Source organism: Erythrolamprus reginae, chromosome 5 (genome assembly GCF_031021105.1).
Source record: "Erythrolamprus reginae isolate rEryReg1 chromosome 5, rEryReg1.hap1, whole genome shotgun sequence".
Taxonomy (NCBI): Eukaryota; Metazoa; Chordata; class Lepidosauria; order Squamata; family Dipsadidae; genus Erythrolamprus; species Erythrolamprus reginae.
In genome coordinates, this window is record NC_091954.1 from 64,505,662 (window position 1) to 64,522,765 (window position 17,104).

General features: G+C 40.5%; 1 protein-coding gene across 2 annotated transcripts in view; it reads left to right on the forward strand.

The window, feature by feature from the left end:
• Positions 1–758: 758 nt before the first annotated feature.
• Positions 759–17,104, forward strand: part of SLF2 (SMC5-SMC6 complex localization factor 2) — a 62,264-nt gene continuing 45,918 nt past the window's right edge. The window contains exons 1-3 of one of the 2 annotated variants that reach the window (XM_070752845.1): positions 759–984; positions 10,912–10,955; positions 16,519–17,102. In XM_070752845.1, the coding sequence (XP_070608946.1) occupies positions 878–984; positions 10,912–10,955; positions 16,519–17,102 (735 nt within the window). In that variant the 5' untranslated portion in view covers positions 759–877. Of the gene's footprint in view, positions 985–10,911; positions 10,956–16,518; positions 17,103–17,104 lie in introns of those variants that run through there. The other variant, XM_070752843.1, reaches the window with a different exon arrangement.

Sequence of the window (17,104 nt, forward strand, 5' to 3'; positions counted from 1 at the left end):
TTATGTTGGTTTTGTCCAATACACTGTGAGGGTTTTAGTGGGTATACACATAGTAAAATATATAATAAGGTTATAAAGGATATACAGTACTCATAGTAAAATAAAGATCTAAAAAAGAATAGAAGATGTAGGAATAAAACGTATAAATGAAAGAATAGAAGAAGAGATATAGGAATAGAAAAAAGGTATATGATATATAGGAGAGCAATAGGACAGGGGATGGAAGGCACTCTAGTGCACTTATGCACTTGGCCAATAAAGTACAGTACTGTATTCTATTCTATTCTGTAAAGAATTCTATAACAGTTCATCCGCTATAGCTCTCACTGCTGAGAGAAAACAAAACTCGCCTCATCACTCAGTCCCTCCCACTTTTCCCTCTCCCAATGCCGAGGGCGTGTGCATGCATGTGCGTGTTTTTCGCCTCCCCCCCCCCGCCCGCCTTCTCCGGCTTGAATCCGTGTAGTAGGGCCGGCAGCGCGCGCTACTTCTGACAGCCTATTGGAAGCGCTGCCACCGGAAAGCGCCAACTTCTCCAATTTCAACCCCGCTGCCGCTCCCTTAGAAACGCCCCGCGAAAGCCAAGCCAGGGCTACGTAACAAGACAGCGTTCCAAGTTGGCTCGGAGTAGCCAGCCAATCCGAAGAGCGCTCCGGCGTTTGGTGTTTTCCTATTCCTCGAGGTCGGCACGTGAACCGGAACGCCTTTTCCTGAGGTGGACCTATGCCGGTGCCGCCTCAGGAAGGCCACGCCCCCTCTGTCTCCTCCTCCTCCTCTCACCCCCTCGCTTTCGCCCGCGGTGTTGTGTAATGGAGAAGCCGAAGCCCGGAAACTCTTACTCCGAACAGCCCCGAAGCGGGCGGCTGTATTTGGAAACATGACCCAGAACTGCAGTGGGAGCGGCGGCTACACGCAACTTAGCGTTTCAGCGCGTTCCCCCAGCCTGCATCGCCAGTCGGGGGGCCGCGGGGCCGCGGATACCAAGTACGTGATAACGGTCGCTCCCCTTAAGTTAGCCCGCTTGGGAAGCGAAAGGTTGCAGCCGCGTTTCCAAAACTTGGCGGGAGGGTGCGCATGTAGTGATCGGGGAAGGGAGCATGTTTGTTCGGCGGGTGAGTGCTTCGCGCAGCCTGATTAAAACGGAACAGATTCTTGTGAGGCTGGGTGCTGGCTTCCCTCTAAAATAAGGGTCCCCAAACTTGGCAACTTTAAGACTTGTGGACTTCAACTCCCAGAATTCTCCAGCCAGCAAAGCTGGGAGTTGAAGTCCACAAGTCTTAAAGTTGCCAAGTTTGCGGATCCTTGCTCTAAAAGAAACAACGTCATGTAGGAAGTTGATTGCCTATCTTAATATCTTTTTATGTTATCTTGTACCACTCTTAATGGGGAAAAAAAGTGAAGGGGAACTAAAGGGCCTTTTGATGCGGGTGAAGGAGGAGAGTGAAAAAGCTGGCTTGAAATGTAATACAGTATTAAGAAAACTAAGATCATAGCATCTGGCCCTCTTAATTCCTGGCAGAAGAAATGGAGCTCGTGACAGATTTTATTTTCCTGGGCTCCAATGAAAATATGGGAATGCAGATGGGGACTGCAGCCAAGAAATTAAAAGTCGCCTACTCTTGGGAAGGAAAGCCATGGCAAAACTCGACAGCATATTATAAAGCAGAGGCATCACCCTGCCAACAATAGTGCGTATAGTTAATGCTATGGTTTTCCCAGTTGCAATCAGTGATGGGCTTCTACGGGTATGGTCAGGAACGCAGTACCGGTAGCAAAATTTTGAGCTCCACCCCAGAGCACCCAATTTGCACTGAAAGATGTTAAAACAAAATGCATAAGCCACAGCCAAGGTATGGTAGTAAAAATTTTGGTAGCCCATCACTGGTTGCAATGTATGGCTATGATAGTTGGACTATAAGGAAGGTTGAGGGCCAAAGAATGGAGGCCTTTGAACTATGGTGTTGGAGAACAAAGAAGGCAATTCTAGAGAGTACAGTGTATCTGCAAGAATAAAACGTTCCGATCCTGAAAGAGTTTGGGGTTGGGGAGAAGAAGGATCAACTCTTGCTGGGGTCTTCCATTTGGGATGATGCTTGCAAGGAATGGCTCTTTGCTTTTATTTATTTTGTGTTTATTTATTGGATTTATATGCCGCCCCCTCTCTGAGTTGGCCTTATCTTTTGCGGTTGGCCTTATCTGAGAAGAAACCAGTTCTGGAGGAATAAACAGATACATTGAAAGTTGAATACCTACTGCTGAAAGTAGTTTGTGCAAACTTCTGGGGGAAAAATACAATATTTGCTCATAGATTGTGTTCAAAATTCTTTTGTAGTACAGTATAGTTTTTTTTTAAAAAAATTCAATTTCTCACTATGTAGCGCAGAAAGAAAATGGACTCTGGAGAAGAAGATACACGAGTTTTATATTGTATCTTTTGTTTGTTGTGAGCCGCCCTGAGTCCACAGACAGGGGCGGCATATAAGTCCAATTAATAAAATAATAAATAAATAAAATAAAAGATGCTGCCCTCCTGCAAGAGTGTGGTGTTTCCTTTCTCTTTTGGTTTGCTTTGAGATTATATGAAATATTTTCTGGATTTCGGAGGGGAAAAGGAATCCTTTTCACATTATGGAGCTTATCTGAAAATTTCCAAATATTGGATGATATTCTGAAAGGCAAGCTTAATATTTTATAGTGCTTTGGAATTGACTGAGATATGAACAGGGTATCTGGGAAAACTACCGTACTGTACATGCTGAAATACGGGTAGGAGTAAAATGTGCGTTGCCATGATTGATGAGGAAAGTTTTCCTAGATTAGTTTCAGAGGTATTTTTTAAAATATATATACAGATTCAGAGCAGTCTAAATCTTACCATAATAATTCTAAATTCTATTACAATTAGAACAGTATATCAACGGGAGGCAGAACCTCTGGACATAGCCACACAGCTTTTGGTGTAACTTTGATGGTAGAATTTTGGCACTGTTGACATGGAATTTTATTTATTTATTTATTTATTGGATTTGTATGCTGCCCCTCTCCGCAGACTCGAGGCGGCTAACAACAGTGTAACAATCCAATACTAAACAACTAAAAAAAACCCTTATTATAAAACCAAACATACATACAAACATACCATGCGTAAATTGTAAGGCCTAGGGGGAAAGAATATCTCAGTTCTCCCATGCCTGACAGCAGAGGTGGGTTTTAAGAAGCTTTAGAAAGGCCAGGAGGGTGGGGGCAATTCTAATCTATGGGGGGAGTTGGTTCCAAAGGGGCGGGGCCACCACAGAGAAGGCTCTTCCGCTGGGTCCCGCCAAACAACATTGTTTAGTTGATGGGACCCGGAGAAGGCCCACTCTGTGGGACCTAACTGGTCGCTGGGATTCGTGCAGCAGCAAGTATGCCCTGCAAGTACTTCTTAATTAATATCTACTTAATATCTGAGGAAATTATAACCAATAAGGAGAGGACTGAAAGATACGTTGTTTCTTATTCTTGAAGAGTTATTATATAGAAGAGCTAAATCATAATAGGGTTTGTTGGGAATTGATTAATGCAACAACATTTGATGCCAACCATGGATACACAACAGTTGAGAGACCATCACAGGTGCAGAAGGCTAGAAAATTTTAAACATTTATACAGTACATTAAAAAAAGAAAAGAAATGTGATTTATTCCTTGTATCTTGTCTTGTACATTTAGTCATTACGCCATAAACTCTCACTATGCTGTCAGGTGAAACTTTGCCTTTTATTCTATACCTAGAACACAAACCTTTCTGTGAGGCTATGCATGTGTTGATCCCTCAGCTGTCAAGCAGCTAGGAAGCCACTAGTCTGTTTCTTAAATTAAACTATTAATGGTAATTAGAAAATCTTCTTGTAATATAATTTAGCTAGCATTTAAGCCATCTGATGAGGTGGGTTGTAATTAATGCAGTTTATGCCAGTTTAATTTTTGCTGCAATGCATGGAGTAGCAGTAAAATAAAGTATTTGATGGGTTATTAAATTTTTGTGTATTCTTAATATTTTTATTCAGTTGTAAGCATGGAATGTTGTCCACAGGATTTGAAAAGGTCAGTTTACATTCCAATTTTAAAGAAGGACAATGCCAAAGAATGTTCAAACTACCGCACCATTGCTCTCATTTCACATGCTAGCGAAGTTATACTCAAAATCTAGGTTCCAGCAGTATGTGGATTGAGAACTACCAGAAGTACAGGCAGAATTTGGAAGAAGCAGAGATCAAATTGCCAACATACACTGGATCATGGAGAAAGCTAGGGAGTTCCAGAAAAACATCTACTTCTGTTCATTGATTGTGTGGATCACAACAAATTGTGGCAAGTTCTTAAAGAGATGGTAGTACCAGACCATCTTATTTGTTTCTTGAGAAACCTATATGCGGGTCAAGAAGCAACAGTGGACACAGAACCACTGATCGGTTCAAAATTGAGAAAGAAGTTTGGCAAGGCTGTATAGTGTCGCCCTGCCTATTTAACTTATAGGCAGAGCACACCAGGAGAAAAGCAGGGCTAGATGAATCACAAATTGAAATTAAGATTGCTGGGAGAAATATCAACAACTTCAGATATGCAGATGATACTACGCCAGAGGTGGGTTCCTCATGGTTTAGACCGGTAGCAACCCGCTAGTGATGTCACTGACCCAGTTTGGTCGGTGCCAGTCTGTGGGCACCGTCATCTCTTTAATTTTTTTAAAATTTTTTTCATTTTTTTTCTCCTGAGCATGCACAGAAGTTTCCAGCACTGTGCATACGATCGCCATCTTGTTTTCAGGGTTTTTTTTTTGCCAATGCGCCTGTGTGCACTCTCAAAGCACATGCACGCACAAGGTGCACCCATATGGCATGGGTGGAAGCAGACCAGCAGCGAGGGAATAGGAACGCAACCCACCCCTCTAATGGGAAAAAGTGAATAGGAACTAAAGGGCATTTTGATACGGGTGAAGGAGGAGAGTGAAAAAGCTGGCTTAAAACTTAACATTACAAAAACTAAGATCATGGCATCTGGCTCTCTCAATTCATGGCAAATATATGAGGAAGAAATGGAAGAAGTGATAGATTTTAATTTATTTATTTATTTGATTTGATTTGATTTGTATGCCGCCCCTCTCCGTAGACTCGGGGCGGCTCACAGCAATAATAAACAATATATAACAAATCTAATAATTTAAGAGAAACACTAAAAACCCCATTATTAAAAGCAAACACACACACAAACATACCATACATAAACTGTATAGGCCTGGGGGAGATGTTTCAATTTCCCCATGCCTGACGGCAGAGGTGGGTTTTAAGGAGTTTGCGAAAGGCGAGGAGGGTGGGGCAGTTCTAATCTCTGGGGGGAGCTGGTTCCAGAGGGTCGGGGCCGCCACAGAGAAGGCTCTTCCCCCAGGTCCTGCCAAACGGCATTGTTTAGTTGACGGGACCCGGAGAAGGCCAACTCTGTGGGACCTATTCTGTCGCTGGGATTTGTGCGGCAGAAGGCGGTCCTGGAGATAATCTGGCCTGATGCCATGAAGGGCTTTATAGGTCATAACCAACACTTTGAATTGTGACCGGAAACGGATCGGCAACCAATGCAGACTGCGGAGTGTTGGAGTAACATGGGCATACCTAGGGAAGCCCATGATTGCTCTCTCAGCTGCATTCTGCACGATCTGAAGTTTCCGAACACTTTTCAAAGGTAGCCTTATGTAGAGAGCATTACAGTAGTCGAATCTCGAGGTGATGAGACTCCAAGGAAAATATGGGAATGCAGATGGGGACTACAGCCAAGAAATTAAAATATGCTTGCTCCCGGGGAAGAAAGCCATGGCAAAACTCGACAGCATACTATAAAGCAGAGACATCACCCTGCCAAATAGTACTTTTCCCAAGACTCTTTACAGTTTTTCTACCTGTTTCCAGAAAGAAAGTGCTTTGTTTGGTTTTAACTTAGTAAGTTGTTTGAATTTAGTATGATGGTAGGTTAGATGTATTATAGTTGTATGTTTCAGTTACTTCCAGTTTTTATAAATAAACCACCAGCGGCAAGCATTGGAGTAATTTGTTGCAAAAGGTTAGCCTAGCATTTGCTACTTTTTGCAAATCAAGCAAAATATGTCTACAAATGGGAATTGTGTAGCATTCTAAAAAAGGCCTCCAACCTTTAAAAACTAAAACATTACAAGAATGATGAAGCATTATTACCAAAGAAGGGATTACCCTTCATAGTATCTAGTATCCATTTGTGTACAATGCTTATAAACAGGATAAGGCTTTAATCTCCACAGCAATACTCTATGGCAGTGATGGCAAATCTTTTTTCCCTCTGGTGCCAAAACAGCCTGTGTGCATGCTATTGTGAATGTGCAAGTGCCCACACCCATAATTCAATACCTGGGGTGGTCAAAAACCGCTTCCCCTGCACCCCGGAGGCCCTCTGGAGGTCAGAAATGGCCTGTTTCCCAACTTCTGGTATAGGCTCGTATTTCACCCTCCCCAGGCTCCAAAGGCTTTCCTGGAGCTGGGGAAGAGTAAAAATGCCCCCCCCCCGGAGGCTCCCTGGAAGCCAAAAACATTCTCCCAGAGCCTTTGTGAGCCAAAAGTCAGCTGGCCGGCACACACATGCACGTTGGAGCTGAGCTGGGACAACGGCTCGTGTGCCAGCAGATATGACTCCGCGTGCCATCTGTGGTACCCGTGCCATAGCTTCGCCATCACTGCTCTATGACTTGATGTTGCTGCTGCTACTGCTTTTCTTCCTTCTCTTCCTGTTTCTTCTGTAATTACAATTTGATTACTACAGTGCAACCACAAATCCCAGATCATTCAAAATAGCAGGGCAAAAAGTGATTTCTGTTCCTCAGCTGAAGCCATGGTTTTAGTTTAGTGGTGGAAATCTCACCAAAGGAAATAAAAAATTGGAGGGGATACAAATGTTTTAAAGCATTCTTCAGATTTACTTTGGCTAAGAGAGATACCAAAGAAAGGAATATTGAATATCAGAATAATAGAGGCCTCATTCCAAAATTTATCCAAGTACAGTTTAAATACCTTAGATCAAAATCAATTTTATCAACTCACAAAAACAAAGATTTTTCCTCAGAACCAATAACAATAATTTATTTTATTTTTCTTTTCTTTTTTTTAAAATAGAATTTTATTAAATTATATACATATTTAAAACACACACATAAACAGAACATTGTATTCTTAGTTTGTAATTACAATTGTAAATTTTCTGTTAACGGACAATACAACATGTAGTTCCATCCTACCCCTACCCCTGCTGCTTCTTGCAGCGTATCTTGTTTTAAATTTACGGATAATCATAACAGCGAAATAATATACATATATATTTATAAGTTACAGGTATATACATATCTATACTCATATCAAAATAACAAGAATGTCTCAGTTAAAAAGAATTGTCAACATCTATTTTTCCCCCCCGATCATTGACCCATTTATAAAAGTTTTTCCATATGTCTATCTCTTGTGTTTTTTTGTCGTTTTTCAATTTTTGTGTTAGTGTATCGTATTCTGCACAGTCAAGCATTTTTTAAATCATATCTCTCTCTGTTGGTGGTTCTGCTTTCTTCCAGGTTTGTGCTATAGTGATCCTACTTGCCGTTATTAAGTGTTGTATTAAATGGTATTCTTCTTTCTTGACTCTCAAAACAATAATTTATTTTCAATTGTTCCAAATCTTATACTGGCTGTGAGTAACAAGGTGTGCATAAAAGTCCTTGGAGAGGGGCATATAAATCCTGTAAACAAACAAACAAAAATATAACGAAGAGGTACTATAACATTGTATAAGCAGTAAGTCAAGATAAAAAATGAGCTATATTTAGCAGAAGGCATATCTGAAGTCCTTATAAATAGGAACAATGTATTGTTAGATAAATTGCATTCAAAACTACCAGGGTTTACTTATGTGCTCTTATTTTTTAAAAATGTTTCCCAAACCAATTTTTAGAAGAACATCTTGTATACTATAAGAAATGAACTTTTAAAAATATAGGTTTCTGTTGTGATAAATTGTTTTCATTTATTATTTTGACATTCCTTCCTCCAAAACCTCTGTTGGGATAGAAAATTCTATATAAGGTATATTTGGTCATCTCTGCTTTAGAAACAAAGGCAAACAAACACCTTCAAACTAATGAACCAAAGGTCTGAATGTAGGAGTAGGAAAACAAATTATCAGTGAGGTAGGATAGTTTGAACAAAGATCTACAGTGATCCCTCGATTTTCGCGGGGGTTACGTTCCAAGACCTCCCGCGAAAATCGATTATCCGCGATATAGTGGTGCGGAAGTAAAAACACCATCTGCGCATGCGCGCCCTTTTTTCCATGACCGCACATGCGCAGATGGTGGAGGCGGGGAGCGACGAAAGTGCGGAAGCTGACAAAGATTGCTTTGAATGTCGGCTGCCCCCGCCCCCCCATCACCCGCTCGTTCGCCGCTCGCCCGGCCGCGCTCTCTCTCGCCGCTCGCCCGGCCGTTCGCTCGCCCGGCCACTCGCTGCTCGCCCGGCCACCCGCCGCTTGCTCGCTGCTCGCCCGGCCACCCGCCGCTCGCTCGCTGCTCGCCCGGCCACCCGCCGCTCGCCCGCCCTTCGCCCGGCCACCCGCCGTTCGCCCGGCCGCTCAAGAGCAAGAGGGGGAGAGATAGAGAAAGAGAGAGAAGGAAAGAAAGAAAGAGATGAGAGAGGGAGGAAGAGAGTGTGAGAGAGGAAGAAGCAAGAGAGAGAGAATGAAAGATGAGAAAGGAAGGAAGAGAGTGAGAGAGAGGAAGAAAGAGAGAGAGAGAAGAGTGGAAGGAAGAGAGAGAGAAATGATAGAAAAAAGGGGAGAAAAAAAGAGAAATGAGAAAATGATTGAAGCAGAGAATGACAGGAAAGAAAGAGAAAGAGACAGAGAAGTGACTCTTGGTGATGACGTATGATGTCATCGGGTGGGAAAAACCGTGGTATAGCAAAAAAACCCGTGGTGTATTTTTTAATTAATATTTTTTGAAAAACCGTGGTATAGCGTTTCGCGAAAATCGAGACCGCGAAAATCGAGGGATCACTGTACTGTTTATTCTTGCACTTCAATTCTTAAACTGATTTTCAGATATAAATATAATTGCAAAGTAAAGCTTGAATGTAGTGAAGGATTACTAGAATTTGACAATCAGAACTAAGGATATAATACAGTAAATATTCTACGGGAGGGGTAATAGTGACCACTCTCTTATATGAAGGTCGCCTAAAAAGCAGTGCACTACGTTTTTTTTCTTCAGCAATTATTTATTGAATGAATGAAACTTACACACAAGAAAGAATGATGTTTCTTCTACACTCCCTATTTGTCCACATAATCTCCACCCTGTTCTATGGCCTTCCTCCAGCAAGACACAAGGGTGTGCATGTCCTGTCGGTATCATTCCTTGTTCTGGTCACGAACCCATTGTCTTCTAAATGTCCTCACCTTCTGAGCCCAATGACTAACCATACTTCTGTTGACTGCAAATTCTCCATAAACTGTACACAAATGTTTGTGAATGTTCCCAACAGTTTCTTTCTCTGCAGTGAGAAATTCAATGACAACACGCTACTTGTAACATACATCACTTACAGACACCATTTCAAAACACTGCTGCAGCTACGCTATCTGTCTGAAGAAACACAACATTTGCACATGCACTCCTGAAAATTCAAATAATGTATATCTAAAGTTTTGCATTCATACTATTACTGTAGGCTGAGAAAAAAAAAATTGGTGCATTACTTTCTGGGCGACCCTCGTATATGTGGCAAGAGTTCATATTACTTAATCAAAACTGTAATGTCAGTAGCCTATTGTTACAACTTTACATCTCAATCTATTGAGAGAGCTGTATCTGTTAATACTCAATACGCAAAAGATTGCTGTGTTCCTATAATGCAACTTTGAGTTGTAACCTGTTGACTTCCTGACAGTAAATCATCCTACTTCAAATTACAAAGGCTGATTGGACTTGATGTGAAATGTGCTTCCAGTACATCTAGAACAGACCTGGGCAAGGGATGGCCCATGGGACGCATCCGGCCCACCCCCTGTCTGTGACCGGCCCACCCGCTATCTGACCGGTCCATGGAGGTCGGGGTCCGCTGCAGTGCGAGGATGAAAGAGCTCACCGCATCTGCCGGGACTCTTCCGGTTCCTGCTTTCCTGATGAATCATGAGGAAAGCAGGAACTGGAGGAGTCCCGGCAGACGCGGTGAGCTCTTTCATCCTCGCACTGGAGCAGGCCCGACCTACCAAGAGCGGCCAAGCACAGAAACCACACAAACACTCCAGCGCAGTAACTGTAGTACACCGTGTTGCCATAAAGCAAACAATTAGGGGTCTGTAGAGTGGGTCTGGGTGTTTAGGTCAGGTCAGGGTCTGGGTCTTTACAGTACAGTAGTACCTCTAGATACGAGTTTAATTCGTTCCAGAACGGAGCTCATATGTCGATCAACTCGTATCTCGAACAAATGGCTTTAGACTTTGTTTTTCTCCACCGAGATAACCAGAAGCAAGGATTCTTGCGCCACCTAGTAGAAGCTCGGCTCGTATCCCGAATTTGAGCTCAGGTGTGGAACAGAAATTTCGCTCCCGTCATGGCTCGTAACTTGGAATACTCGCATGTGGAGCAGCTCGTATCTAGAGGTACTACTGTATTGGGTAGAACTGAGTTAATTATATTAGTCCGGCCTTCTAAAACCATCCCAATTTCTCATGCGGCCCCATAGCAAAATTAATTGTCCACCCCTGATCTAGAAAGATCTGATTGAGAAAAAGTATTTACTTTATGCTTTAAAATGTCCTTTTCAAACATTGCTAAGTTTTTTATTATGTCCCTTTTTTATTATTATAGAAACAAATGTATTACTGACTTTTTCAAACCAACTGTCAACCAAGGTAAGCAATGTTTCTTTTAATTTAGGATACCTGTGTGGCTTTTTGTGTTAAACAAATATATGTTAAAATGTTTTATAAAGTTGTCCTCCAATGAAAAATCAGATGCAGCTGTATACATTAACAAAATCAGAACGTCAAAATTTGTGATTCAATGCACAGTAGGAAATTAAAATATGTGATATTTATGTGCCATGATTTTTGGCTAGGCAGCAGAAGGGATAAAGTTTATAGCTAAAACAAACCTCAGAACTTCAGGAATAAGGTAATGTACTGGGCTTGTTAATGAATGCTTACTGATTCATAGAGATTTTATGAACAGCTGCATATCTTATATAATAGACTAGAAATGAAGTGGCTTAAGAAATATTTTTCCACATTTAGCCACTTTCCTTCAAGTTGGGTACTGGGTGTAAGAAAAATTCCCCAGACCATGAGAATAAAAGCTAAAAATCTTTATTGACCACATGATATATATATCATAGAAACATTTATCAAACATAACATATATCAAACATAACATAAAGATCCCAAAGATGCCAGTGTGATAATATCACACCAGGACCAATTTGAAGTCACAGGTATTTTTCCCCGTGTACCTCAAAAGGTAAAGTACCTAACTTCAAGAACCATCATATATAGTAATTTCATGTCTGGTTTACACCCCCTTCCTCCTGTCCATATATGGGGTTGTCTTGCATCTAATTTCATCATAGTTCCTCGGAACTCTCTAGATTAATCCATCAAGTTATTGTCCTGTTTATGAATGTTTCTTGGCCTAAAATATAGGATTTCTTCATCTTGATACAGGATGTAAACATGTTTTTGTACATTCTTGCTTTTTCTGGCAAGGTCCGCTGTCCAAGAGGTCGGAAGTTTAGTACTCTAATAAGAGTGTTTTGTATCCATCTAGGCCTTAGATGCCTAGATTCTATAGATATTCTCTCAATCCCCCCTCTATTTTTTCTAAGAATTGTTCAAATTCTTAGAATAGTTCTATCATAATGCAGACCACCCTATTCGTGGGGATATTCATCCTTATGCCAGCGGACCTTCCATCAGAAAATGCAAACTAGCATACATTTGATACAGATACAGGTTACAGAACATAATACATAACTTAATACAATGCGTATGATAACTCCTACAAATGAGTCTGGCAACCAAGAGTTGGAGTGTTCCATATGTCACTAGATGCAGCATTGTATGATTCTACTCCTAACTGCGGTTTCTTGTGCCGTATCTCTACTTGAATAACTCATCTCCCATGTCTATATCTGTATGTCTTTATGGTCACTCTATTTTATATTATAGATTCATTATCTCCCTTTCTATTGCACATGTACAATGCCTTATCCGCTTAAGTTGAGTTCTGTAAGGCACACCAGGGACATATACTCAACAAATCATCTTATATGTATGTATTATACTAGTCCCACCTTACTACTCCTTATATCTTATACATGAGTGTGGGATATGTCACCAATTATATTCTATTCTCTAGGCTTTGATCAAACAACATTGGTAAATATAGGCCACTAAATAAGCCAATATCTTGGTATATGTTCATAATGGTGTACATATACCATTTCTCCTCCTTCTGGGACATGTTTATGTATTGTTCCTTTCACCTCACCTTTCTCTATTGTAATGCCTGCTAATACATGACTATCATGTTATAGTGTAGAATGGTTTTGCTTCTTAATCACCCTTTCACCAATGACCCATTTGTTTACAAAAAATGTTACCTCCATAAATGTTAGGTTTGTCTATTGTGCAGGGCTCATCTAATCCAGTTGCAAGAATGCATAAGCATGAACATATAAGTCACCAAATTAAAAACCCACTTGTCCTAGGGCTTCAGCTTTTTCCTTTTCCAGCAACTCTATGGATAATTGTGTTCACACCTCTTGCCTATATACTACATACCGATTGGCTGGTAACATATTCCCCTACAATCACCAGGCATATTTTACTCTGTCCATTTAGGGCATCCCAAGCAATTACCCTTGCAAGTTAGATTTTATAACAATCTTGACTTCTTCAAACAATAGGGGACATATATGCATTGTATCTGGATATGTTAATTCCCCTTTTCTTAACGTGTCTCCCATCTCACTTGTTTAACTTCGTCTCATTTCATTCACATAGCTTATCACACGGTTTTGCTAAGGCTACATTGTATAAAAATACCAGTTTGGAAGGTGCTTTTGTTTCATGATATAGCAGTAATAATTCTTCTTCTATAATCCTACACTTCGTATATAAAGGTGTATAATCTATACCTTTAAAACTATTACAGTACTTATAAATGACTTCCACTTCATAGCTTTATCCCAATCCTTTTTCTTCCACGTTTGTACTGTGAATATTTTCCTACTGGCATTCCACTACTGAAAATGGATCTGAGGCATATTCCAGTTTTCAAATCTAGATCAATTAATGCTAGTGATGATGTTTGTGTATACCAATGATCCTGTCCGGTATGGAAACAGAGCTGCTATCATGTCACCAGGTGATTAGATAACACAGCCTCTGATCCCATCTCCTTTGTGTACAGTATAACATTCCACAAAACAATCACCAACTTTAGTATCACATTCATGCTGCTATGTATTATGTGTACTAGCCCCCCCCCCCATCGTATAGTTGCATGTCATGTGTATATGTGACAGTATTGTATACACTAACACTCTGAAATCAGGGGCTTACATCCACAAATTTCCACAACATAAATGTGACCTATTCAGATATATCCTCTTCTCTATGAGAATGACAATGGCAAAATAAATCATTCATACCCAGATTCATAAATCCACCCTCCAAAGTTCCATTTATGTAAAAAAAACATTAAAAGGTTTTCAGTCTTTCTTTCTCTCACTCTGCTTTCGGGAGACACTGATGCACTGACAAAGTCCATTCCTTCATGCATCAGACCCTTCATGTGTCCATGGCGTGCACAGTCATCTCAATCATTATCAGTGTTTTCAATGGACATTCCCAAATAATCTTCCATTTGTGTTTTTTTAAGTTTTCACTCAGGAATCAGTCATCACTCTTAAAATTATGCACTTGTAAATAAGCCACCAGCCCGTCAGACCTTAAACGAGAAAAAAATCTGGGACAAGTTCTTTTTAGTTGTTTCAGAGACAATTTAGCATCTCAGTGCATCTCGTTCCAGTATTACACACTTAAATATACATTGCACAATCATTTATACACATAGAAATGCTAAAGGTAAACGTTTCAAAGTTGTTATAACTTTATACTGCTTCTGGGATTCAATTTTCTCCCCAGCCTTTGCCAAATATATTCAGACAGAAGGGAATCCTTTTCAGTTCCCTATGCTACTAAATAGACCATAAAACGTGTACCTATATCATTATTAATATACATTATTAATATACATATAAATTTTCCATACCAAAGCATATTTGTTTCACTATTATATTTTCTCATCTTAAGTATTTATCATTACAAATGAAAATGCTTTCACCCATCCACTTAAAGGATTCAATTCTTACCCAAATACATATCTCAACTGCTGGCATTTTTAATATAGTTCACTCAATTCACTGAAATGGCCAGCCAACACATTACCTACTACAATTAGTCCTCTCATCCCTTCGAATTCAAACAGTACACTGAGATCCAGAAATACCTTTCTGTCCAGATTTTCCCAAGTTCACCATTAAAGACCCTTTGGTCCTGGGAATTCAATATTACCAGGTTCACCTTGTAGACCAGCTGGATCAGCTGGGCCAGGGCAACCATCAGGTCCAGTTGAACCAGGAAGACCTAGACCTGGGCTTCCAAATTGTCTTAGAAGACCCCATAAACCCATGAAACCAGGTGCACCAGTGGGGACTAATAGCACCACCTAAACCTTGTACCACCTTATTTACCATAAGACCCCGGGATAACCACAAGATCCAGAATCTCCAAAAAGACCTATTGAACCACAAAAACCTTGAGGCCCTGTTTAACCAGGTTCACCAGGCTCGCCTGGAGATTCTGGATCTTGTGGTTATCCCGGGGTCTTATGGTAAATAAGGTGGTACAAGGTTTAGGTGGTGATATAGAGGTATTTGATCTAGATTACTGTTACCACAGTCCCTTTTTGGTAGATTCTTCTACTGCTTCTCTCCTCCCAGGAACTACAACTTGTACAACTACAACCCTTTTGTGATCATGTTTTCCCAGGACTGGTGAAAACAAATGACGGTTCTATTATTCCAGATCCACTGACAATTGGGATGGAATTATGCTATTATATAGGCACTTAAATTTCCAAATCTCAGTAGCTTGAACAAACTAAAAAAAAAAAACCCCTTTCTAATAATAATGCACAGAAGTAGCTGTCGCAAGATTGGAATATTTAATAAATTACAGCTTCTCCTTTAATCCACATTTCTTAATATTATCTACAAATGCTTTTGTCTTTGGTCACTGACCATGCTAGTTGAAGGTGATTGAATGTTGCCATCCAAAATAACAAGAGAAAATAAATTGCCTGAAAATAGGTCTACACTAATTGCAGTATCCCTTATGTTTTTCCTATTCAGTTGAAATGCTGGGTTTTCTTACCTGCAAAGAATTTATTGGTATTACTTTGTAGTGAGTATTCTTATAGCTGATACATTTCTTCCTGTGAAATATAATTCAGTTGTATGGCTTAGACCAGTACTGACCGGATGCGTCACATGCTGCCCATGCCTGGTTTAGCGAGGGGGGGAGGAGTTGCGATACGTCACATCATGACAATGTGGTGACATGAGTTTGACACCCCTGATTTACAGGCAAGCAACGTATTTTGACTCCAAGAACCCATTATCGGGATCTTGCATGTTTTTGATTCTCTTGGAAATATTTAGTCTTACCTAAAGAGATTTCAAACAATGTTTTGGAAAGGATATCCTTCTTAAAAATCTAGTAGGTGGTGCAGCATTAACCCCTTGTTCAAATAATCTCACCCAAAGACATATTTGTTTGTTTGTTTATTTATTTATTTATTTGGATTTATATGCCGCCCCTCTCCGAGGACTCGGGGCGGCTCACAGCGTGTACAGAAAAACAGGAAATAATAATAACAATCCAATTATACCTTAAAAAACAATTAAAATTCTAATTAAAAATGATCAATATCATTCATTCAGCAGTCAAACTAAGCATTCATCAGTCAGGGGGGAAGGTATAAGGAACCCCAGGCCTGGCGGCAAAGATGAGTTTTTAAACTTTTTCGGAAGACAAGGAGGGTGGGGGCAGTACGAATCTCTGGGGGGAGCTGATTCCAGAGGGCCGGGGCCCCCACAGAGAAGGCTCTTCCCCTAAGTTCCGCCAGCTGACATTGTTTGGTCGACGGGACCCTAAGGAGACCAACTCTGTGGGACCTCACTGGTCACTGGGATTCGTGCGGCAAAAGGCGGTCTCAAAAAATTATCTACTTATCAATAGTCAGGGACTTATACTGGCCATTGGAATAGGAGAGTTATGACATGCTTCATGAGATTCTAGAAATGGTGTATGATTAATCTGTTATTCATTTATTTTACATGTATTAATGAAGACAGGCGTATGCTGTGCTCTCCTGAAAAAGGACATGGACAAGCTGGACATACAGTTTCATATGCAGACCATGTTAAAAAGAATGTATCATCTTCAAAGAAAAATAAAAACAAGAAATTGCCTTGCTCACCATCAGGCAGAAGCCCAATAATTGATGTTTTATTCCGAAAGGCTAAGTCAGAGAAAAACAACAGTTCAGAAAATGGCGTTTGCAAAATATTTAATCATCCAAAACCTGTGGTTCGGAGACTGTTCATATCTAATGCCTTACCTGATGGTTCTTTCCAATTAAAAGATCCTATTTACACAACAAATTTGGAAAGAAATGAGAACTATCCTGTTCAGACAAGAACACATTTAATAGATGATAGTAGTAGACAACATAAAACAGGACATGAAGACCTAGACACAACTGGTTTAAGTTTGAATAAATGGCCTTCCACTTCAGGAAATTACAGTCTGAAGAAGCAGAGCTACGCAACTCAGTGTCAAAAAACAGACTACTCCAGGTTACCACAAGTCAGTCCAAATAGTTCTTCATCTCCAAAACCATTCGGAACCACTTGTGCTAAACGGAAAGAGAAGGT